The following is a 25792-nucleotide window of genomic DNA, read 5'->3' on the forward strand; positions in this document are numbered from 1 at the left end:
TCATCTAATATTAAATACATAATAAACTAGTATATACAAAAAAGAATTGTACTATATAAATCTATCCATTACATGCAAAAAACAAATATACTATATAAATTTATTCATTAAATATTTTAACTATAGAATGGTGATAAATATACTATATAAATTTATTCATTAAATACTTAAACATCACTCTTATTTGGTAGGTATAAAAAAAAAATATACGATTTTTGTTTTTTCGTTACAAGGATTGAACTACAGTATGGTGACTGTGGTCACACCGTAACTATGATCAAAGTTTCATGAATTTCTTTAATGAAAAGAGGCCCGTAGAAATTTGGGTTTCACAGTGTTTACGGTTCCGAGAGAGGAGGAAGAAGGAGGAGAGAGAGAAGGTTACTGTTTAGAGAGAGGCGGAGGAAGAAGGCAGAGAAGAAAATGGGGCTGGGCTCATAGCGAGGGTTTTTAGAGAGCGAAGAAGGAAGAAGGAAGAAGGAAGAGGTTATGGGCTTCACAAACCCTAATGGAAGAGACCCTACTGATTTTTAAAAGAGAAAAGGAAGATGGGATGTTGATTTGGGATAGTTTGAAGGGGGCTTTTCTCTCTGATTTGGGATGTTGTTTGAGAGAAAGCCCTAACTATACTGATTTGTCAAGGGGCCTTAACGGATTTTTAGAGAGAGAAAAGGAAGAGGGTTTTCCATTTTTTTGGGGAAACAGCAAGCAGAGCTGAAGGATTAGGTTTGGGGAACTAATCTTATATATACAATTGCTTTCTCCTGTAAGTTTACAATTTACACTATGTTGTTTATCTTTGTTATCACATGATCGACATCAAAATATTGATTACTTGGTCCTGTAGTCACACTCTCTGCTTCTCATTCATCAGTAAAATATTATGTTTTGAGCTCTAGTTTGTGCCATAAACAGTATTTTCATATAAACAATGATCATAAATAATCACAGAAATCTGCATGTATATGATTTTCTTTACACAGTTATTTACTTTACAAAATGATTTGCTATAAACAGTATTTCATTTACACAATCATTTTCCATAATAACACTGAAATCTGCATCTATTTGTTTCAGTTTTTTAAAAAAAGGGAAAAAAAATTCACCTTCAATCTGCAACTGTGGCTTTGAAGAACATAGTGGGGATAAAAATTTATATTTTAGGTTTTTTTTTTTGAAATATGTTTTTTTTTTTTTCAAAAGCATCAAAGTAGCAATGGCTGCAATACACAAAACAGGAAAAAAAAATATATTTCAAAAACGAATTATAGGTAAAAAAAGACGCAATTTTTTTGGCCGGATTTAAATCGTATCATGAAAAAATCGCGTTTTAAACAATTTTTAAGAAAACTAGGCGTCTTTTTCCTGACCTTTTAAAAAAGTCGCCGTTTAAAACTGTTTCCATAAAAACGCAGATTTTACGGCAATTTGCTAACTATGTTCAAGAGAAGCTCGTTGTATGTTTTCCATATAAGTATATATTTAAAGGAAAAGTATACAAAGAGACCATTTACTTTTAAAATCATTTTTGTCCTTTAGATTTCAAACTGGATGATTGTGAACATGTAATTAACTAAACTCAAAGTTCAAACAATTGTTTTGGAGTTTGTGATACACCCCAAGCCATCCAATTTGACATCTAATGGAAATGAGTAATTGTGACCTCCTTGTAAGAAAGATAAATAGCCTCATAGTATACAATCCTATATTTATAAAAGGTATCAAACTTACACTATTGAAGTAAGGTTCACCTAAAAAAATCCTCTAGAAGAGAGGGTTCTAATGTTGGAAAGCCCTCCAAGTTGAACGTCTCGACCTCAAGATGTATCAATATTGAGAAAAAGGTATTTCAAATCCTAAAAACAATATATCTTGTTACAAATTAGTTGGACTGTCTATTTTTAAGATTTTCAAGTGTTTATAGCTTTACTCGATTGGTTCTATCTTTGAAATTTTAATTTTAGAATTAAGAATAAGAATATATTTTCACGCGATAATAAATTTTCAACACTAGAACTCCATCTCTATCTAAAATTTAGAGGTACACCTTATGCACAAACCTAACTTATATAAAAAAGTAAAGAAATTATATAAGGTGTCAAGTGTCAACCTTATACTATTGAAGTAAGGTGCATCTCAAAAATCCATTAGAAGATAGTGTTCCAACTTCGGGAAACCCTCATATTCAATCATCTTGACCTCAAGATGTACAATTATAAAGGAAAAAGAATTGGATTTCCTAAAAATAGTGCATCTTGTAACAATTTATCATCTATATATGTTTTCAGGATTTCCAAGTATTTATATATCTCCACCATCTATACCATTTTTGAAGTTTCATGCTTCATAACTAAGGATGAAAATAAAATTTCAAACCATCATAAGCTTTCCGTTACCAAAACTACATCTAAAATTTGCCTTAAGGAAGACACTTTATACAAACTTCTCCTATTAAAAAATGTTAGTTTTTATTTTTCCAAAAGATGTTATAATCTAATAGGAGTATAATGTCTATTTACTCCCTTAGGTAAAACTTCACCTAGCATTAATTTTAAGACTCAAGAATTTAGAGATGTGACTTCTTCAACCTGTAGATTAACTTCAATAAAAAAGTTTCCTAACCTTTTGTACGGCTAAAAAAATAATGTCTCAAGATTGAATGGAGATCATCAAATTTTTAGATGGTGAGATCTAAGTGTTAGGATACACTCAAATTTTAAAATTTTCTTTTGAGAATAACCATCTAGTGATTTTTAAGTAATTCCCAAAATTTCAAATTGAAAATATCCTCCCAAGTTATCTAACCAAGGGAGTAGAAGTATGGTACGTGGGAGTAGAAGTATACGTACTCGTTTACTTCTATTAATTCGGCCAGAAGAACTAATTTGGAGAAATTTTTCAATATAAAAATTTGAGATTATTAGATGGTTATTAAAAAAAAAAAAAAAATTTAAAATTTGAGTTTTCTAACACTTAAATCTCACCATCTAAAATTTGGATGGTCTCTATTCAATCTTGAGGCTATAATTTGAGATTATAATTTGAGGCTATAATTAAAAAATTATAATTTGAGGTTAATCTATCGGTTAATCTATAGGTTGATGAATTATATCCCAAATTTTGAAATCCTAAAATTATTTCTAAATAGAATTTTACTTGAGAGAGTAAATGGATATTCTACTCCGGCAGGAGTAAAACATCTTTGACTTTAGGGGATGACCAACTGTGATCGAACAAAATCCTCTCCATGTAAAGCCAAAGAAAAGCTCTCTCTTTACTCATTACAACTGCCAAAACAGGAGGAAGTTTCGCATTTTCTTCATCTCCCCCTCTTTGTGGCCCCCAGCTTTGTTCTCAGTGACCCGCCTTAAGCCTCTCTCTACTTCCTTTTTATCAAACCTTGGCTCGAGCCCCCTTCCTCTTCCCTCCCTGGAACCCCACCCTCTCTCTCTCTCTATCGAAGCCCTAGTCCTTCTCTCTCTCTCTCTCTCTTCAAGATTAGGCCTATTTTTGCCGCGAGCCATCTCCTTCTAACATTGGACCTTATTTCCATGTAAATTTTTTTTTTTTTTTGCATATTTTTGTATAAAAGCTATTGTAGGGTTGAAACAACTGAACAATCGAGTATGCCTTGCATTCCCCATGATGAAAATGTAAAATATGATATTTATCGCAAAAAAATTAGTGATATTTGTCACTAATTATAAGTAAATCAGTAAATTCAACGATATTTACTTTGTTTTTGTGTATAGTTATCAGTAAATTAGTAAATTCATTAAGTTTTTATATTCACTAATATTTAAGTTTAATTTATGGTCATCACGTGCTTGGGTTCAATTCCTCTGTGTCATTTGGGTTTAGTTCCTCTGTGTATAGATACTTCTCGATCCATCGAAACTGGTAGGAAAACTCATCTAATCATGATTTTACTTAATTTGTTACTTGTGGGCAAACTTATCTTGGATTATTTAGTTGGTTTTACTTGAATAAACACTTGGGTTAGCAATTTGTATGGTTTTACTCCCTTCCCAATGGTCTTTTATTAGTTTAAATGATTTCTTCATTTTACCTGGATGATGGGAGATTATTTGTAATGTATGTCTGATGTTTGTTGTTGAGAGGGAGAGGGAGAGGGAGAGGAAGATAGATTTGCCCTCCAATTGTGAGTACTTTCTCCTCTTTTGGTGTGACATGCATTTTACATGTTCAAATTAACTGATTCAATTGTGAAGATTAGGGTGCGTGGCACACTAAAATAAAGTCATAAAAGAAGGAGAAAACTAGTCTTTGGACATCAAAACCCAAACTCTGTAAGATAAAGAGTTAAAAAGCCCAAACTATGTTGAAAACCCTCTCCGTCATTAGGATCTCTATGTTGAAAGCCATTATATGATGCAACCTCTTATAATGATGACTATATGGTGAGGATTACAGCTGAAAAACATATTTAAATACCCGAAAGCCGACAACGAGAACTTGTCAAACCACAATTAACATGGGAATTTATGATACACTTAAATGCTTACAAATGATTCATATTTAACTGTCATATGTTGACTGTTTTTTTATGAAGGCAAGTGTGACTGCAAGCATGCATTAATATTGATGCTCCTTCTATTGTGAATTGACAATAGAGTGCTGAATTTGATGTTGTTTTAATATGCTATGAAAATGAAAGGGACATGGAGTGGTAGAGGGAGAGAAAATCAACAACTCACCATCTGAACTATCCATTTTGTACATAATGACATGGATGGGCTATAACTAGAAAACCTCAATCAAATGATAAATTGCAACCTCTAATCAATGAGTTTTGTAGTTAAAGGTTTAATCAGCAGTTTTTAAATTTCCAGATTAGTAATCAGGGGAAATTGCCAGCAGCAGATTTCCCCTGTTTTCACAAATAGATTACCAAATTAGGTTTCAAAATTCAAGCTCTCAGGTCATAGTTTTCTACTTCTACCTTTTTTTTAGGCTCCCAGTTTCTTAGAAATTCTTCAGGAAATTGGCTTTCTCAATTATCAAACAGGCCATGGTTTCCCCTATTTGCCAACAAAGTCATTTTTCAACCCATCAATACCTCCCTATCTGTCTGTCACTTCTTGAAGCATGGCTTATGTGGTTCAGTAACCCTATCTCTCTCTCCCCAAACCCAAACCCAAACCCAAACCCAAACCCAAACCCAAATACCTTTTTCAATTTGAAACCCTAACCCAAAATTCTCTCTCTCTCTCTCTCTGTCTCTATTATTGCTCTGTAGAAGGTCTCCTTAGACTATAATTGACATCTCATTTCAGGATCCAGTTAGCTGAAAAGCCGTGAACAAGCAATTTGTGGCAATTGGAGGAGCCCTATCACCATTATTTGTGGCATTTTCTTTAGTGAAGCTTTGCGTAAGTAGGTTACTTATGGGCGTATTCTCTTTTATTATTCATGTTACGTTGTTAAATTTGCAGATGTCTCTCTTCAATCAACTTCTTGTGGAGTCGATACCAGAATACCATTAGTCAATCATCTGGTTTCGTTAATATAATTCAAATTATCTCAATTTGGTTTTTTGGTTTTGGTTTTGAATTTCCCTTCTGATTTATAACATCCATGACTACCATTTTTTTTGGGGTAATGTTTCTCTCTATGCTAGATTTTTCTGATTTTCGGATTGGATTAAATTATGGGCTGAGAGCTCTGAGACTTAAAAACTGAGTTGTTCTCCAAACCCTTTTTATCATAATACTACTGTTGATGTCGTGAGAATTTGATCGTATACTGGGTTTAAGTTTGTTTGACATTGCTCATTTTAGTCTATTTCTTTCTCGTTTATATGTAGCTTTTGAAGTTCTCTACAATTGGTTGCCTATATTTACTTGTTATTAAAAGGTAACATTGTTATGTATTTTTGACATCACTAGAGGTCTATTGATTCATTGTGATAAGGTTTGAATTGGTAAGAAAACCCTAGAGACTAAAATGGAAGTTTAGGGCATTGAATGAGGCTATCTCTTTTTCATAACTTAGATTAAATCTTTGCTTATTTTATATCTTTAACCAATTCATTGGAATTTGGTCCGAATGTGGAAATTTTTTCTCTAGGATTAATTGAAATACCCCATTTTTTTGAGCTCTTTATTGGTACTGCACTATTAACTTTTATTTTAATCTCTCTAAATTTGTTGTTGGCTTTTGATTTTTCGTTATTTTTATGCAAATTTACATAAAAATCCTATATGTTTTTGGAATTAAAAAATAGTCTGATAGTTTTTACTTTTTATGCTCAAGTCATTTTTTCCCTCAGAATTGTATTTTTTTGACAGTTTGGCACATGCAGTGCCAAACCAAATTCTTTCAGCAAAATGAGGTCGGCAGCAATGAACCTAATGAACCCACATTTTAGAAGTAAAAGCACGAAGTGCCGAACCTGCTTTTTTAAAGAAAAAACATGGGTTCAACTCTTGAAGCGCCAAATCCACTTTTTTAAAATTAAAGCATGCCTATGCTTCTATGGGAGCATACCACACATTTGCTCCCTTGACTAAAACCCAATCTAGGTGCATTTTTAGGCCCTCAAATTTTGCATATGTAACGTTTTTAAACTAGCTACAAACCTCAGAAGATTTTTTTTTTTAAATAGTACACTCTCTATGTCCCTTAAAATATAAAGCCCTAAGATTGAGCAGAGAGCATCCAAATTTTGGATAATCTAAGTGTTTACTAACTAAATCCAATTTTCTTATTTGTTTTAAATAGTCGCCGGGTTATTTTTTGGTGGATCCCAAAAATCCTGCCAAGTAGCCTTTTATCTTGAGGGAGCAAGTACGCAGTATTGTCCTACAAAAGCAGTTTATGTATATTTTACTTTAAAAAAAGTGGGACGGGGACTTAAAATATCGAGCCCATGTCTTTAACTTAAAAAAAGTGTGGCTTCAAGTGTGAATCCATGTTTTTACTTAAAAATTTGGGGGCGACACTTCAAATGCAAACTCACTCTTTGCTAAAAAATTTTAGGTTGGATACTTAAGTGCCAACGTGTAGTTATTTTGGAAAAACTAAAATCTGATGATAAAAGGGACTTGAGAAAAAAGAATAAAAACTATGAGGTTATTTAATAATTTCACGAAATATATAGGATTTTTATGAACCTTTCTTTTGCTTAGGTTTTTTTGCATGGCTTTCTCTCCATTCTTAGGGTTTACTCCTTTCACATCATTTTTTAGAGTTTCTTCTTTCAGGCACTATTGATTTACAAAGCTTCAAAACTTACCATTGTATGCTGTTTTTTTCATTTTAGTAAGGCATAGTAATAGTTTGTGGCTTTTCTTGTGCATCTAAGCACTTAATACAAGAGAAAGAAAATTACAAAAGAGTAATTAAATTCATCTATATTAGTACAAACCATTTGATTGAGTATTTGGTAATCTTATCATCATCATCAGCATCACCATAGCCTTTTCCTAATTAATTAAGGTCGGGTACATGAATCTTGGTTCTCCATTCTACTCTATTAAAGACCATATTATCAGTGAGGCCATAAGTCCCCAAATCTTTTCGGACTACTTCCAACCATGTTCTTTTGAGCCAACCTCTTGTCCTTTTCAGTCCTTCCACTTGAACTAACTCGCATCTCCTAACAGGTGCTGTAATTGGTTGGCGTCGCTCATGGCTAGCCCTCCTAAGTCTGCTATCTCTCATTTTATCGCCTATTGGTGCCACGCCTAAATTCTCTAAAATAGATTCATTTTGAATTCTATCCTTTCTTGTCTTGCCACTCATCCATCTCAACATCCTTATCTTTGTTATACTAATTCTATGGGTCTATTGTTTTTTGTCCGCCCAACATTCTGCCCCATAGAGCAAAGCCGGTCTTACTGCTGTCCTATAAAACTTGCCCTTCAGCTTCATTGGTATGCGACGATCACATAAAATTTCCGTTGCACATCTCCACTTCGCCCGCCTTGCTCTAATTTTGTGTGCGACATCTTCCTCGATCTCTCTATTTTCCTGGATTATCGACTCAAGATATCGAAAGTGCGGTCTTTTTTGTACTTCCTGACCTTCCATCTTAACTACTTCATCGTCTCTACTCTTATTACTTGGTAATCTTATACAACTTGAAAATGATTGTTACTTCTTTTTATGGATCTTCATTTTATGCCTCTTTCTTCCTTAATAGTAAATTGAGAATTGCAATCCATGTTCATTTGCTATTGTCTTCGTGCTTGGTTTCTTCCCATTTCAGCAAGATGGAGTATGGCCTTTTCATTACGGCTTCTTTAATGTTTCTTATAATGGTTATGATAGTATTGATAAGCTGAATAACTGAAATTAGGGTTTCTTTATCATAGCTTGAGGTGCATATGGTCTTATGCTTTGTATGAAGACGAGTCTGGATGGTTAAAAGACGAAATCTCTTTTTTCTTAGTCATACGAACTTCTCTCAATTTTCACACAAAGTATTTATTGAAAAATTAGAATTTTTAAATGAAACTTATTCCTGGCAACTTTTTTGAAAATGTTTTTAGTTGCTTTTTTTAGGATGATGTGTTTTTTCGCCCAATTATTATCTTTCGAACATAGTTTTGTCATGCACGAAGTGATACCGCTTGCTAATCAGGCACTGAAAAGTGGAAAGCATGCATCTCATTACCTGTTTTACAAGTGCTGGAATTTTTTTTGATAATTTATATAAGTGTTGGAATTAACTCGCTATGTAAAACATTGAAAACAACTAAGGAATCATAACGAAAACTTGGGTAACTGGTTTCTCATGATAGGTGGTATAGAGAGGGAAAGGAGCCCATATACTCTCACCTTTCCTTTCTGGAACACTTATAGCTTTTACCTTCTCCATATGGCTCCTGCTCAAATGATAACCGGTGTAGAGCAAGAAAGCATGGTCGAAAACTCGATTGGTTTAGAGGGAGCAAAGGCTTGTGAAATTCTAAATTCTGCTGCACCTAAAATACCATGTGAGGAAAATTTAGAATGCACAAAGCAATCAAGGGAGACTAATTTGAGTATCAATGACACCTCAGATCAAGATGAAATGAACAAGGACATGGGGTGTGATACGATCATTGACATTGAAGGGAATGAGGATAATGGGGATGTTAGATGGTCTCTTGCTGAGGAAACCACTGAGTGTTCCAGTTCATTTGGGGACACTTTGTCAAGCTTAGATGATGATTGCAAGAGAATAGCAAGTGATCAGGAGGTGGAGTCTCGGTTTCATGGTGAAAATGGGTTTGCAAATGTTATTGATGAGTTCAATGGAGGACTAAGATTGAGGTATGTCTTTGTTGTACTATTTATTTTTTGATTTGATTTGTCTTCCTTCGAGAAATTATTTAACTTATTAGGGATGTGTTCTATTACTTTTTCATTTTTTTGGCAATATTAATTATTCTGTGCTAATTGAAGAGGAAATTAATTGTTGAATTTCTTGTTCATGCGGTTATACCGAGGGACAATTCTTTTATAATGGATTACCACTTTGTTAATCTTAGATCACTACATATAAACAAGTTCAAATGGAACAAATTATGTTAGTGCAAAATTATGGAATTTTTTTATTCATGAATGATGGGTAATCAAAATGCTTCTATCTACCATGACATGTAATACCATATACTATATACTACCATATACAAGTAACTTATCACCAAAAGAAAAAAAGAAGAAGGAATATTTCATAGAATATTACAAAGTCTAGGGCCCCATCCACCAATGGAATGTTCAAAAATTGCAAGTGGCAATCTGTTTTTCATTGTTATTTTGAACAAAATTGCATTTCGGTTCAAACAAACAAGAGATTATACATAGTTTAAGAACTTATGTTATCAAATGTGAGATGTGGACTCGATACAATCGAGGTTCGATGCGGGACGCGGCTTGATGTGGTCTCGTGGTAGGTGCATCACATGCGTCAATAAATTAAAAACACTTTAGAAACTCTAAAATATAAGAATGTATAGAAAAACACAAACGCGTGATATTTGTGATAGTAGAAATTGTAATTTACTACTTCTATCTAATACGTCAATTATCCGAGTCACCTGATAGCCTGATAGTCTGACAAAGAGTAATAGAGTTTGTTGTCTTATGCGTAAAAGTAATCCTTTCCGTCCTAATATTAATGACATTTAACAACTTAATATAACATCCAAAGGCCAAAAATACTTCACAATCACAAGTTCATGACCACAACTTAAACATAACTTTCAAGACCAAAAAAAGTTCATAACATATTAATGAGTCGATAAGCCAACACTCAACTCTCAAGTCTTAAATCAGATAAGTCATATGAAGATCCATCACATGTATTACTCCCATCCAAACCCCAAGTTGAAGAGTTGTCATCGTCAGTATCATCACTCTCCGCCACATACACTTCCTCCTTTGTCTCCTTGGAGTCAGCCTCCTCCTCCTCAATCTTTGGAAATGATGTTGATGTGGGTCTAACTCTCTTTGTGATCTAGTGCTAAGCCTTGCTTCTTCTCCAGCCCTAATAGCTTGCTCGACATCCAACCAAGTAAGGTCCTCACACTCGAACGTCTACTCTGATCGTGGCTTTACTATCCACTCATTCCCTTGGGTTCATTCAATATAATTGGGTCCATAATCATGCGCTTCAAGAACCTCTCCCTTAGAACCATGGAATTATGGTTCAAGGATTTTTTATTTGGTTTGGGGGATTACAAATTTGCCCCTGCTTGTGGATAAATTTTTTGCCCGCAAGCAGGGGCAGATATGTGGGTGCATTGCCCCTTATGCGATGCGTTGCATAAGCGGTTGATGGGCCACATATGCAGGCATGTTGTAAATTCCTGCGTATGCAGGTGGAGGCAATGCGCCCAAAGGCCGCATGACGCATTGCATGCTATGTGGCTGCATTTGATATCATAGCTTAAGTATCCTTTCACAAACAAAATAATGATTAACCTCAAAATAATGATATCATAGCTTTAGAATTGTTTTTTCTCAATTTTTTTTTTATGGCTTTGTTAGCTCATGAGTTGTTGGATTCCATAGATTATGAATGTTGGGAATATTCCTGAGTTGCATTCTAGAAAGGAGCAGGATAAAAACTTATCAAGAAAGGACTACAAAGAAAAGAAAAAAGAAATTGCATGATCTTAGGGATTGGTGTTTAAAATGGCAGAAGGTGCCCCTAGGCGGCACCATGGCTACTTTAGTTCCCCTTTTTCATTTCATTATTGTAACGTGGGGGCATTTTGGTTAGCGAGTAGGTATTATTGATATTTTCACTAAAAGGCAAACAATCTTTTGTCATTTCAAGGACATTTACGAAATTTTTACTAAAAGGCAAAGGAATTTATAATAATAGAGTACCTAGAATTTCAGTCCATAGTTACCCTTGTCTTTTAGTAAAAAGGATCAACAATACTCTTTTTGATGACAAAAATGTCCTTAGTCATTTTCTGGCCATCGAATACTAGAAGGGACAAGTTAAATCAATTTTGAATGTTTACACCCCTTTCTTAATAAACCATACAAGATTCCATAGGATGTTAGCCATAGAAAACCATAAAACCTACCTAGGGCTAAGCCTCAAGGTGCTAAGACAGGCATGAGGCCACCTTTTAATATATTGTTTTGGATTTGGATGTTTATAAGATAGGAGAATGGGGTTGTACGTTGGGGGATTGGATGGATGGATTACGATTGTATATTGACAATTCCATTCTTAGGGAAACCTATCTCATCTTTATTCACCTTGTGACTTAATCACAAAATTGACTTCTTAAGATTTTAGGAGAGGTTGTCTGATGGGCTTCATTGAAGGTTTTGCGCTGTGTGGTAGTAGTAGGCTACTTATTTGCAATTAATGGAATACTGTTTTGGTTGCGAACTGAGAACAAGCTTTTAGTTGAAGGTTGTGTTACAAAGGGCATTATTTTGAAAGTCAAGCTAAAAAATATGAAATTTTTAGGATAAATGCAAGGGAGGGATTTACTTATTAATCATCATTACCATCTGAGCCTTATTCCAACTATTTAGGGTTGGCTACACGAATCAGATTCTATCGTTTTGCTCTATCAAAGTGTCATACTCTTAGTCAGACAATAAGTCACCATATCTCTTCTTACTATTTCCATCCATATGTCCTTTGGGGGGCTTCCTCTTGCCCTCTTAGAGCTTTCTACTTGAACTAAATCGCCCCTCTTAGCCGGTGTTGTATTAGGTCTACGCTATCCATGGCCATCCCACCTAAGTTTACTCCCCTTTATCTTATCGTCTATTGGAGCTACCCCTAAGTTCCTTTTGATGCATTCATTCCAAATTTTATCCTTTCTTGTCTTGCTACTCATCCATCTCAACATACTCATCTCATCTACACTCATCTTATGGATATATTTTTTTCGATCGCCCAACATTCCGTCCCATAAAGCATGACTGGTCGTACAGCCATCCTATAGAACTTCCTGTTTAGTTTAATTGGAATGCAATGATCACATGAAACCCTGGATGCACATCGCCACTTTGCCCACACAACTATACTTCTATGCATGACCCCTTCCTCAGTCTCTCCATTCTCCTGCATTATCGAAGCAAGATATCAATAATCTCTTTTTGATATTTTTTAGCCAAAAGAAATACTAACTTGTTTCTACTCCTATTATTACTAAACTTGTATTTCATATATTCTCAATCTGGCTAATTCTAAAACCTTTGGATTCTAGAGTGTCATCCAAAGTTCTAACTTTGCGTTGACGCTGTCTCTAGTCTCATCAATCAAAACTATGTCATCTGTAACCAACATACACCACACTACCTCATCCTTTAGATGCCTAGTTAAATCGTCTGTAAGACAAAGAGATATGAGCTCAATGGTGACCCCTGATGTAGGCCTATTGTCACTGAGAAATCACTTGTCTCTCAATTAATTGTCCACACTGCTTAGTGCTTTCTTGTACATATATCTAGGGACTCCATTCTTTTTCAACCACCACCAAATTAACTCTCTAGGTACCCTATCGTATTCGTATGCTTTCTCTAAATCAATAAAGACAATGTGGAGGTCTCTTCCATTCTCCTTAAAATTCTCAATCAGTTGTCTAAGTAAGAAATCGCCTCAATTGTTACCTCCTGGCATAGAACTGAACTTAGTTTCTGATACAGTCATTTCATGTCTTAGTTGTTGCATGCTACTTTCTTCCGCAACTTATAGTATGGCTCATAATTTTGATACCTCGATTCTGTATATCTTTTTTGTTCTTGTAAATAGGAAGTTCAATACTTTCTCTCCATTCATCTGACGTTTTCTTTGTTCTCAAGATCTTGTTTAACAACTTGGGTGAGCTAGAACATGCCAATATCTTCCATGCACTTTGAACCCTCTATCGGGATACCATCTGGTCCAAAAATCTTTCCTATCTTCATCTTTCTCAAAGCTTCTTTCACGTCTGATATCCTAATCCTGCGAATGTACCAATGACCTCCGATCTCATTTGTATTGAATGTTCTTCCTAACACTGTGCTCCCCTAGTGTTCATCATTTAACACTTTTTGAAAATAAATTCATCACCTTTCGTTGACCTTGTTATCCTTCACGAAGACCTATGATCCTCACTTTTTAATTCATTTAATATGATCTAGATTCCTACACTTCCTCTCTCTCATTTTTGCTAGTTTGAAAACATCTTTTCATCTTGTTGTCCCCAATTTATTGTATAAATCATCATAGGTTTCTTAGTTTCTTTCTCAGTATTTTTATATTCTGCTAAGTTTTTGATTGTTTCTATTATATTCCAAGCTTTATAACATATCTTTTTTTTGCTAATAGCTTTTTGAACTTCTTCACTCCACCACCAATTTCCTTATTGGAATTTCTTTTCTCCAAAAACTTCTTTTGCTACTTAATACAATCAGCCATCTCGTTCCACATAACACTAACTTCGTGCTCAGAATTTCATTTTCTTTCTTTTACAAATTTATTTCTAAATAAGTCTATTTTTTCCCTTTTTAAATTCCACAGCCTAGTTTTTAGACACCTATTAATTTCACTCCTCTTCCATCTCTTCGTAGAGACATCCATATCCATGAGCCTATGTTGCTTGGTCAAACTCTCTCCTCGGATAAACCTTGCAATCTTTACATGATGGTCAATTTGCTTTCTTTACTAGAAAGAAGCCTATGTGGCTTTCATATGAACCATTTTTAAAATTTATTGAATGTTCATTGCACTTTTTAAAGTAGGTGTTTGCCATTGCTAGGTCGTCATCAATAACAAAATCTAGAATAACATCACTCATTGTGCTTCTTTCCCCAAAATTATATCCTCCATGTACTCTTTCGTATTCTCTATTATCTTTTCCTACATGACCATTTAAGTTCCCTATTAAAAAAATCTTTTTTCCACATTTGATATTCCTTGGACTAGTCCATCCATGTCCTCCTAGAATTGTCTCTTCATTTTATCCTCTTATCCTTCCTTTGGCGCATAAGAACTAATTACATTAATTATCTCCTCCCTTAACACAAGTTTAATTAATGGGAGCCTATCACCTACCCTCTTTACATCAACTACTTTATCCTTTAAATCTTTATTTACTATTATGCCTATGCCATTTCTATTGATATGTTTTCATATATACCAAAGTTTGTATCCATCAATTTCCTTAGCTTTTACCCATTTTCACTTAGTTTCTTGTAAGAAAGTTATGTTAACTCTCATTCGACTCATATTATCCACTAACTCCATACTCTTACTTGTAAAGTTCCTACATTCCATGTGGTTAGACAAATCCCATTCTCTTGGACTAGCTTCTTTACCTGTGCTCGTCCAAAATAGTATGGGAACCCTTACCTATTTATTGCCGCAACCGAGTGTCCTTGTGGTGCGTCGCTTCCAGGGAACGCCCTAGCTAACCCTGGCTCATTTCTCACTGTACCCAGGTGCTGATACAGCGCATCGCTTACAGAGAATGCCTTGACATAACCCTCTAATATAGGTTCAAAATTCACGAAAAGATGTGTCAAAGTTTTACGCTGGCTGCCTACCTAAAACAACCCCTCCTTTATCCCGACCTAGGACCGGCATGAACGGCTTTGGGATTGGCCATGGAGAGTTGGGGGACTTCCTTATTAATAAAGTGCAAAAAACAAAGGAAGAAATGCTAAAATGGTGCTGATTTGATTTGAATAAAAAACATCACTTTACATAATTTCCTTATCAAATGTATATGCTGTCATCAGCTTCTAAAAAAATTACCTTACATAATGAGGGCTAAAAAAGAAAACAAACAAATAAAGAAAGAATTAGATGCAGGTTTTATTGAAAAAAAAGAAATTGATATGATTTAAAGGAATTCTCCCTGGAGTTGTTGAGAAAATATGTTTTGTTAAGTGGGACGAGGTAACTAGGTTAAGGAGAGAGTCATCATCATCATCATAGCCATTTCCCAATTAATTGGTGCCGGCTAAGGTTAAGAAGAGAGTATTTATTTTTTTTATAGTTGATATATGCACTTTTGGATATTAGGACCGATTTTGGATATTATGAGTGGGCGACTTGTTGAGGGATCTCTGCTGTATCTTTGAAGGATTCAGAAGTCAAACAATTAGGAGTTTGGCCTTGAGGGAGGTCATGTATAAGATGTGTGTCAAGTGACGAGAATTTGGCTAGGTGGCTGAGATTGCTGCTGGGCTTGGAAAGATACTAGGAAAAGGATGGAGAAACTCTGGAAGGTGGAAGTGTTCTGTGGACCAATGGAGCAATGGATTGTGATATATGTTATTCCAATCTATGTCCACTGTCTGTTACTGCTAGTGATGTTCGAATACTAACTTCAGTGGAGCCCACATGGATTTTACCTATGTAAGCTAATCCAACCATTTGTCATTGGGGACAATGGATGTAACTTTGAATACCAAATACTAGAGCACAATGGACCATGGTATTGCCTTGTAGTTTGTGGTCGCAACATTTTAGAGTTTCAAGAGACGGTATCGAGATTTGTGGGTTCCTTCTTGGGGAATACTAAACGAGGTTGAGGTGTTCACGGCCTAAATATTGCTGAGGTGACATCTCCGTACACGAGCAAAACAGACGTGTTACTAACATTGTTGAAAATTTTGGCCGCCTAGCCAGCCACGTTTTAAAAATGTCCAGGTGTGCCCTACGGGGGTCCCCTAGACGGGCGTGCTTCTAGGTGGCGCTAGGATGCAACTTGGCCGAGGGAAGAAAACTGCCATTGACCAAGGTAAAAAAAATACTTTTTCCTCCCTAAAAAGGGGGAAAAAGGGCCCCCCAAAGCCATATATATGCCTGGCGCCATCCCTTCTAAAAAAGAAAAAAAGAAAGAAACAAAGAAAAATATAAGTCCCCTTAAGAGAATAAAAAAAAATAGTTAAGGCTTATACATATAGTTAAGGCCCTTCTCTCTCTCTCATTCACGGGCCCATATGCTCTCTCTACATATAATAGGAAATAAAAGAAGATGACCTCCGAGTGTTCAATGTGATGGTCCCTCCCCTCGCTCACGAGCTCATATTCTCTCTCCCCACATATAAGAAGAAGAAAAAGATGAACATGTCCTCCAAGGTTTGATGTGAGACCTCTCTCACAAGCACGGGCCCATATGCTCTCTCTCTTTATACATAAGATAAGAAAAAAGAAGATGAACTTCAAGTATTTGATGCGAGTCCATGCACACACATACACAACACACTCACACATGTTATATATATATATATATATATATATATATATATAGGAAAAACTTAAAAACGCCTATAGGCGAAATGCTACATTGTTTTGCCATCGCCACAGAGTTGCTATGTCTGTGGCAATCGAAAAACACATGGCGCCCGATTTTTTCGGACCGTGAATCGCCTATGGGCGAAAATACTGTTCATTTTCTCCCATAGGCATTGCGTAGTGTCTTCCATATATATATATATATATATATATGCTCTCCCGGTCCCCCTCCCCCCAGTTAGGACCCCTGTCGGCTTTGGCAGTCACCTCTGCTTTCTTGAAAGATCACAGTAGAATAAAATCACACGGAAAATTTTTTGACTTCATGATAATTTAGTGAATGGGACCTTTAGATTGATATTGGCTTTCTAGGCTCTTAAATAACCTCCTAAGTAGCTGTAATTCTAGATCTTGTCAAACTACGTAGAAAATCAACTTTGGAAATCAACCCATGGCATCACGCTTAGAAGAAGTTTCATGGGATACATAAGTACCATACTAAGTCCCACAAGGGACCCCAATAGTTGCATTTTTTTAGGAAAACTATTCCTCTAATCTAAGTTATTTTGTTGTTATGCCACTATTTCCCTACCTCTGAAAACGTAAAAGAAGTAACTGATGCATGAGTTACAAAACTCTATGCATCCATGTGAATGTCTTCTGAAATGCTTTGATGGATGGGCTAGCGAACATTTTAGTGTGTCAAGGGAACTTTTGTTCCCCTTATGAATTTCTCTCTTATTGTCTATCTATTCTTATGTTTTTCCTTCCAATAAATAAAAATACTTCTAAAAAAAGGTCTTGGGTCTTGTTTAAATCTTTTAGTTGTGCTAAAGTTCGACAATCATTAGTGGCCGGTGGTATCCCCACTTTTCTGCCAAAATTGATGGAAATTAAAAGTGTATTTTTCTTTTATGGTGGGCATCTCTCTCTCTCTCTCTCTCTCTCTCTCTCTCTCTGTTTCTCCCCCCATGTGTGTGTGTATGTATGTGTTTTTGTTTAGGGGCAAATCTATGCTTAGTATTCGGGCATCTCATTGACCATCAGACATCAACAATGATGGTTGGGATTGTGTCTTTCTACCGTCCAAGGCCTGTCATGTTTTTTGATGCACTGAGCGGAGGAATGACACTCACCAACCATCTGTGTGGTGACAGTGAACAGTCAGGGAGGTGCTAGCAAACTGTCTGTAGCCCAAAATGCTATAATGGTATGCAGAGCCATGTATGTGTGGGTGTGGGTATGCAGGCGCTCGTCATGCTTGTTTATGTGCTTGTACTATGTATAGTGCAAATGATGTTTGGTGTTTTCTACATTTTGCCCATTCAATGGGTGTTGAATGTACCGTATATGTTGATTATTTTTCTTTTTCGTTTTTATTTATTTTTATGAATAATTAAATTCCATTTAAATAACAGCAAAGTACATAGTCAGTCTGGAATTCAGGTTACTTGAGCATATTGATTGTCATAAAGAACTGAATCTGTATTAATGTGTTAATTTCTATAGAAAGGACTTAAAAAAATGCCAAATTTTCTCTAGAAAGAAGAAATTGACAGCTGATTGGAAAAAGTACCGCAACCCTGTCATGTGGCGGTGCCATTGGTTAGAATTGCGGATAAAGGAGCTTCAGTCCCAGGCATCAAAATATGACCGGCTACTTTTGGAAATCAAAAGAAGGAAACGGTTGACGTTTGGCCAGGTTGCACAAGATTCGTCCTCTACAAGGGTCTTGCCTTTCTCAGCTCCCAATCCAAGACTACCAGTGAAGAAAAGGCAGAGGAGGAAAAAAGTTGAAGATACCATTGATATGCAGTACTATATGGCTCTGCATCCATTATTCTCTTACTATGGTAGGGCTCTCTCTCTCACCCCCCCCACATTTATTTTCCATTATTTTGAATTAGTAATGTCTTGCAGAGAAGAGGAAAAAGCCAGAGGCAGATGCTGTATCTGTTGATGATGACTGTAATAGTGTGCCAGGTATTAGTGGCTTCTCTATCTCTTTTATCGTGTGTATCATAATTTTGTATGCTGATGAAGAAGGAAGCATTCCTCCAGTTCCTTCTCCTAGAAATTTTCAGGCCAATAAATTTTTGGATAACCAAAAAAAAGAAGAATTTTTTTATTTCCTTCAGTAGGATTGTTTGGGCAAATAATAAAAGAGCTTAAATTTTGGTTAAGCTTTGTATTCAACCAAAAATTTCTAAATTGAATAAAAGAGCTTAAATTTTTGGTTGAATAAATTTTAGGTACCTATCTTTGGGTAAGCTTTGTATTGCAGTTCTAATATCTGTGGTTGGGGCAATGTCTTGTGAATTTCCTTCTTTAAAATGGAATTTAAACACTTGATGTTGTTGAGTAGTTTCTTTGTGAAAGTTAAATATGTTGGACTAGAGTCTATACTACATGCTTGCTAGAAAGGTATGTGTGATTTTCTCATAAGGCTTCCTGGTAGTTTTTTGTTATATTTATGTTACTTTTCATTGCTAAAGTTGTTTAATATTCGTAGACATCTTTAAAAGCTTTATTAAATGCTTCGTTATATTTTCCCAATCATATTTCGTTATCCGTTTTGCTGCTTCTCATGCTGTTCTTGTCAAGTATTCACTAAAGAACACTGATAATATTCTCTTCTTAAATGTTTCCCCTCTTTTATTCATCTGTAACCTATTCTCTATCCATTATCCCCAAAATTAAAATTGTTCCAACCATCTCCAATTTTTGCTGAGAGTGATAAATTTGCCCCTATACAGTAAGTTTATGGCCATTTGTTGCGATGCTTTATTTTCTCCCACTGCAATTTTTCCCTATTTATTAAAAAGATCAAATATTTCCTCAAGTACTTACTTCAATAAGTGCTAGTTAAATAGCATCTTTCCTTCAATTGCTTTGAAGCTAAATGTGCTCTGCAACAATTGTTTTTAAATATCCAATCAAAATTAAAGCACAGTTGTTTTTAACATGCATTAACTATACTAGATGGTATTAATTTCACCCATATTTTCCATATATGCTTCTAAATTGTGAATGGATCCTAATGGGATGTGCTGACTGTCTGCAGGTCCTTAGCAGTTGTATTTGTGTATTTGAAACATGGTTTTCTATGGAATCATTTAGTATGTAACAAATTTTAGGATAATTATAGTACTAATAACGTTGTACATTGGAGGGCAAGCTTTCTATGCTTACCCTACAGCATAAAACTTATATACTTCCCCTTATCCAACCGTCTATTCTGAATGGAGGGCTAAAATTGCCCCAATCACAATATCATGTCTCTACACTATTTTATTCTTAAGTTTTTTCTATAAACTATTTTGACATCAAATTTTGGACATCCAATCCTCTATTAAACTTGCACTACCGAAAAATATAAAAAAAATATTATCAATAAAATAAAATGACCAAAATACCCCTGGAAATTTCAAGGGGTATTTTGGCCATTATATTTTATCAAAAAAATATTTTTTATAGGTGCACCCCAATGAGAATATGGCACGTACCAAATTTCATATTCATACAATTTGTATAAAAAAAATAAAAATAAAATACTTTGCCACGTCGGATCTAAGATCAAACGGTGAGTGACTCTCTTGATCAAAATTGGACAGCTGGATGGTAGGGGAAGCATAAATCTTCTATGCTGTAGGGAAAGTATAGAAACCTTTCCCTACATTGGATATCTTTTCTTTTTTTGAGGGTTACATGTATATAAGACATCTTTACATGCTGAACATGAGCCCTTACTATATAAGGTATTTTTCTCATTGTTCTTAGAAATGGTAAATATTCTCCTACTAAAAATTGTTTTGCAGCTCATGTGTGGGTGGTGTTGCTCATAAAATGTAGAGTTCAGTATCAAAGCTCACCATTGAAAGTCCACACAAAAAACACTCTTAGATGATGTGAAAAATATGCTTTCTTACGAGTATAAAAAGATGATATGGGTTCTCTCTTGTACGCATTATAATTCACTGTATTGTAGTCCTCACTGAAGAGCAAAGGAATATTCGAGTGGATGGTTTTGGGGCTAGTCATGTATGGGTGGCATCCGAAATGGGGAGTATGGAAACCTCACCGGAGCAATTACTATGGAGACTAGAGGGCCTGCAATCTCGTATACTCAAGCTCAAGGGTCAGCTAAATAAGGTGATGTTGAAGAATGTCGATAAGTTCTCCTCAATGGAGAATTCAATTGATAGGCAGGCTAGCACAGCTCAGAGCCCCCAAGTCTCGCCAGTTAATGGAGATTCAGATCCTCCTATCGTTGGGTTGTATAATCCATGCCATGATATCTTGGACTTTGGTAGGGTTGATTTGGGCATTTCAGGAAGTGGGGTCTCAGGAAGTGGGGTCTCAGGAAGTTATATGGACTCAGGGATACCTGATTTCTTCGGCATTTATTCTGATGCCGATGTCCCATTTGATCCACCTCATATTGGAGATGCTTGTGAAGATGTAAGTTACTTCATCTTTGTAGTTGCATTTTGCTTCTGGTATATCCTATGATCAATGGACCATGCAAAACCAAAATCATAGGAAGTGTATGGTGATGGAACGAGAATGGTACCCACCAGAACAGGTCACTCAATGGTGGGCCAGTCGCCATCTCCATCTACCATTGCTCATTGGTACTGACTTTCTTAGTCCATTACACTCCTATGATTTTGAAAAATGGATAAAAGTTCAACCTTATTTCCCATGAGGTTGGCTGAAGGCAAGCCTAGGCATTCCCCATTTGCTAAGAGAAATGGCAAAAAGTGAAGAGAAAATTCCCAATCTTCGGTCAATTACGTTAAATTTATTTCTTCTAAAATTGGGTGAAATTCAGTTGGAAAAATGCAAGCTCAAATGGGAAGTGGAACTCTGAGTCTGTGTCACAATTTTCATCCATTGATATTTGGGCATATAGCTTCCAATTTTATGCTTCATTTACCCCACTTTTTTTTTTCTCCCTCTTATGATTCTCATATTCTCTGTTTCTGTTTCTTTCCTTCTCTTTAGTTGCAGATGCTTGATGAAGTTTTAATAGAAAACCAGGCAGCTTTAGGGGAAGATTTGCCAAGCGTTGGGAAAATCCGGGAAGAGGAGATCAAGGAAGAAGAGGTGAAGGAAGAGGAGAGAGGATCAGAAACTGCGGCAATGGGGCTCCCAGAAATTCCTCTTTCTGACGATGGGTTTACGCCAGAGTCTGAGTCATTGAAGACTAAGCGGAAGCGTGCGCTACGTCGTGGGGCCTCACGTGGTTGGAATGTCAAGGGCATTCGCAATAATTGTTGAGAATCCCTTGAAATGAGTATCGGAGGTGGAGGATATGTTATGAAGGTCCCTTGATAAAGGTACTCGGTTTTTTTGTAACTCTTTTGATTTTTTGTTTTTTTGTTTTTGGAAATGATCGTGTAGGAAGATTGCCCACAAATATATAGGAAAGGTCAACAACCTCCGGATCCTTTCTAATTTGCCAAAACTATCGCATGAATCCCTGACCACATCGCAAGGTCGGATAGGGATCCCATGGTTGTGGCGATGCTTTGAGATCGAAGTGTGCAGTTTTCGGAGGAGGGTTTGGAAAGTCATATCACATCCTGAGCAAGTAACAAAGTTACTTATGCTAAATGATTATTTGATGGGTGCGGTTTGTATAGAGCCTAGGCTGTAAACAAAAGCCCACCTTCAAATAGTGTCGAGAAATGTGATTTCAATACTGGAAATCTTTGTGATAGTTTTAAAATATATTTATATTTTTAATTATAAAATTTAAAGCTTTAAAACTCGTGTAGATCCAGCATATCTATGAAAATTTCAAAATCTTGAAAATTGATGGTCCAAAAATGCGTTACAAGATGCACTATTTCTAAAACTTGAAATCTATTTTTTTTCTCATGTCCATGCATCTTGATGTGGAGATGATCAATTTGACGATATTTGGGAATCAAAACAACCTCTTCTACTGAAATATTTAAGGTGGGCTTTGATTAGATTATTTAGAGCCTCGGCTTTATATAAACTTTTTCCTTATTAGATTGTCATATATTTTTGTTCTTTTTTTGAGAGAGAATTTGTTGTATGACTCTTTCTGTACGAGCTTTGGAAGCTCTACAAAGTAATTTTTTGATCGTTGTAACGAACTCGGTGGTGTTCTTTAGCCCATGTTGAAATTTTCTCCTCAAAAATACACATTCATCAAGATTATGCATGTTGGCCTTTAGTTAACAAGTACTGAGCCAAAAGAAGCAGTTTAAAATGGTATAAAGATCCAGAAACTATCATTGATAAAGTAGGATATGTGGGATGAGGGCTCTCTAAAAACACAAATGTATGTGAGCTCCACTTATTTGGAAGTGGTGTTTCTATAGAATGCTGAAATGAATGCGATTGAAAGTTGTTATCATTGGAGCTTAATCAATCGAATTGTAGAAGCTTAACTCTTCTTGAAGTTGGAAGGCAAGCTTATTCATGCCCTATGCATGATTCATATAGGAAGAAATACACAAAAAGGACAAATGAGCAGAATTTTTTTTATAAATGTTCAAAATCAAGAAATCGACTAATTGGAGTTTGGATAGAATCCAATCGAATCCCAAAATGCCTTTCAGGATATTTTCCAATGTCCTGGCTATTCACGGAATGAGAGAAGCAGATAAATAATTCTGTTTCTGGAAGAAATCGAAGAATTTCTTGTATCTTTGAAATTAAAAGAAATACAAATTCTAATGAGAAATTTCTTTTTGTAAGTTGATTATTAGTCAACTGTTCAACTATTGTGTCGCTATCCATCTAAATTAAATTAAATTATATTAAGGAAATGATCGTAAGGCGTTGGGAAGACTTAAGCTAGTCCTTTTACTTTCAATAAAATTGGCCCAAACCAACCTTTTATTTTAGATGAGTTTTGAAATACAGCATAATAACGAAATATGACCCCAAATAGTTGGAAATCAATTTATGCTTTCACAAAATTGTATTTGATTAGAGTGAGAGACAATTGATTGTGCACCTTGTAAAAATGCTCACTTTGGACACTTGAAAATCGTGTGCCCCCATCAAAATCGTCCAACTTAAAATGTAAAATCATCCAACTTAAAATGTGCTAGATAATTGAAAGTAGGGGTGGCAACGGGTCGGGGTCTTGATGGACCCAGACCCAGACCGAATAGTATTTGGGTCCAGGTTTTGGACCCAGACCTGACCTACTAGGTTAAAAAATTGGACGCATACTTGGTACATCCTGGGTTTACCCATCGGGTCTATTTCCACCATACGACTATGAGTTTTTGCCCTTTCTTTTACTATTGGGAAATGTTTATATAGAGTTGAAGCTCTAAACAATCAAATTCGAGCCTACCTCAAAAATTTCACTAGAAGAGGTTGTTTTAATACCTAAATATCCTCAAATTGATCATCTCGACATGAAGATGCATGAACATGAGAAGAAAATGGATTTCAAGTTTTGGAAATAGTGCATCTTGTAATGCATTTTTTTACCGTCAATTTTCAAGATTTTAAAATTTTTATAGATCTACTCGATCTACACTATTTTTGAAGCTTTAAACTTTATAAATAAAGATGGAAATATATTTTTAAGGCTATCACAAAGATTTCCAGTATTAAAACCATATTTTTTGACACTATTTGAAGGTAGGCTCTAATTTGATTGTTTAGAGCCTAGGCTCTATACAAACCACACTCTTTACAATCATATGCCCGTATTATTGGCAATACGACCACAATCACTTGCCATTAGATTTCACTCTGTCTGATTTGTGGTTTAATAGTTAAAGATGACCATAAATTCTTGTTGTATATGATCCTTAATATATTTAAACCAATAGGGCTTAAAGTAAAGTATTTTATCGCCAACAGTTTATGGGTATGGGTCTGATCCAGCTAGACCCGGAAACAAAGAGTGTTCAGGTCCAGGTTTTTAGATCTGGACCCATACCTGTACCTGAAAGTTGGGTCTACTTGTCGGGTCCATTGCCACCTCTAATTGAAAGGTTATTTGGATAGATACTAATGTTAAGTAGACCCTTTATAAGCAATTATTAAATATTTAGGGGGTCAAAATCATGTTGATCATAGGTGAGAGGTTCAAGTCCAAGAAAGACTTTGAACCTAACGTACAATTTTACCCCTTGTGTATTTTGGACCCGGGCTAAGCTCCAAGAAAATCTGGGAAATTTCAAAGATAAAAAAAAAAAAAAAGAACTGTGACTCGGCTGATTTCATGGTTTTCTGGCCTTAGAATCCCCTAGCCTCCCAATCTTGTTCGACTAAGGCAAGTACTTTTTTTTTCTTCTTCAATATTTAGACATTGTTACTTAGACACCGACATTCTACATTGTTACAAGTGTCTAACCGTACTAAGAGTGTCTAGTATTTCATCTAAGAAAGCCATTGCGGCAAGATACATTTGTACACTTATAAATTAGAAATAAAATTATATAAAATGTTTTAACAACCACTCCTTGTGAAGAAAACCAATGATTGCACCTCGACAGGCAATTTTTTTGTTTTTAAATTAAAGCCAATAGATTTCATACTCCCGCATAGTATATTATCTATCTACACCCTTGGACAAAATTCATGTAAGGAGTATTTCTGAAAGGGAAAGTACAAAATGAGAACATTTACCTATATATAAAGAGGTCCATTAATCTTGAGCATTGGATGTGAATTTGGGTGGCTACAATTATTCCATTGATCAAGCTCAAACTTCAAAAGAAATTTTTTCGAACTTTATGGCACATCTAAGCTATCAAATTTCATATCAAATGGCTATAAATAATTATGACCACCTTGTATCAAAGGTACATAGACTCATTGTATACAATTCTTGAAAGGGAAATTAAAAAAGAATTAGCTCTCACCCTCGGAAAATTGCTCAAAATTTTGAAGGAAAAATTTTAGATGATTAAGGACTCAAAATTCAATTTTCTTCTTTAAAAATAATCATCCGGTGATATTTATATAAATCCCTAAATTTTGAATAAAAATATCCTCCCAATTAGCTATTTTTCCTTGGGAATTAACACTAGAGAATTTAAGGTAGTTGGGCAAAACAGGTTTTAG

General features: G+C 35.4%; 1 protein-coding gene across 19 annotated transcripts; it reads left to right on the top strand.

Moving 5' to 3' along the window:
• Positions 1-324: 324 nt before the first annotated feature.
• On the top strand, positions 325-22187 carry LOC18439944 (uncharacterized). 19 transcript variants are annotated; one of them, XM_020670626.2, is made up of 7 exons: positions 325-766; positions 5298-5397; positions 8769-9282; positions 18227-18570; positions 18638-18700; positions 20706-21178; positions 21725-22187. In XM_020670626.2, the coding sequence occupies exons 3-7, from the start codon at positions 8846-8848 to the stop codon at positions 21998-22000; spliced, it is 1593 nt and encodes a 530-aa protein (XP_020526285.1). In that variant the 5' UTR covers positions 325-766; positions 5298-5397; positions 8769-8845; the 3' UTR covers positions 22001-22187. The 19 variants fall into 19 exon arrangements, with proteins under 19 accessions (XP_020526285.1, XP_088719173.1, XP_088719176.1 ...); XM_088863047.1 differs by having other exon boundaries at positions 18260-18570; XM_088863050.1 differs by having other exon boundaries at positions 18260-18570; positions 21731-22187.
• Positions 22188-25792: the final 3605 nt, after the last annotated feature.

The sequence above is a fragment of the Amborella trichopoda genome, chromosome 3 (assembly GCF_054954075.1).
Source record: "Amborella trichopoda isolate Santa Cruz 75 chromosome 3, AtrichopodaSantaCruz75HAP2 v2.0, whole genome shotgun sequence".
In the NCBI taxonomy this organism is placed as follows: Eukaryota; Viridiplantae; Streptophyta; class Magnoliopsida; order Amborellales; family Amborellaceae; genus Amborella; species Amborella trichopoda.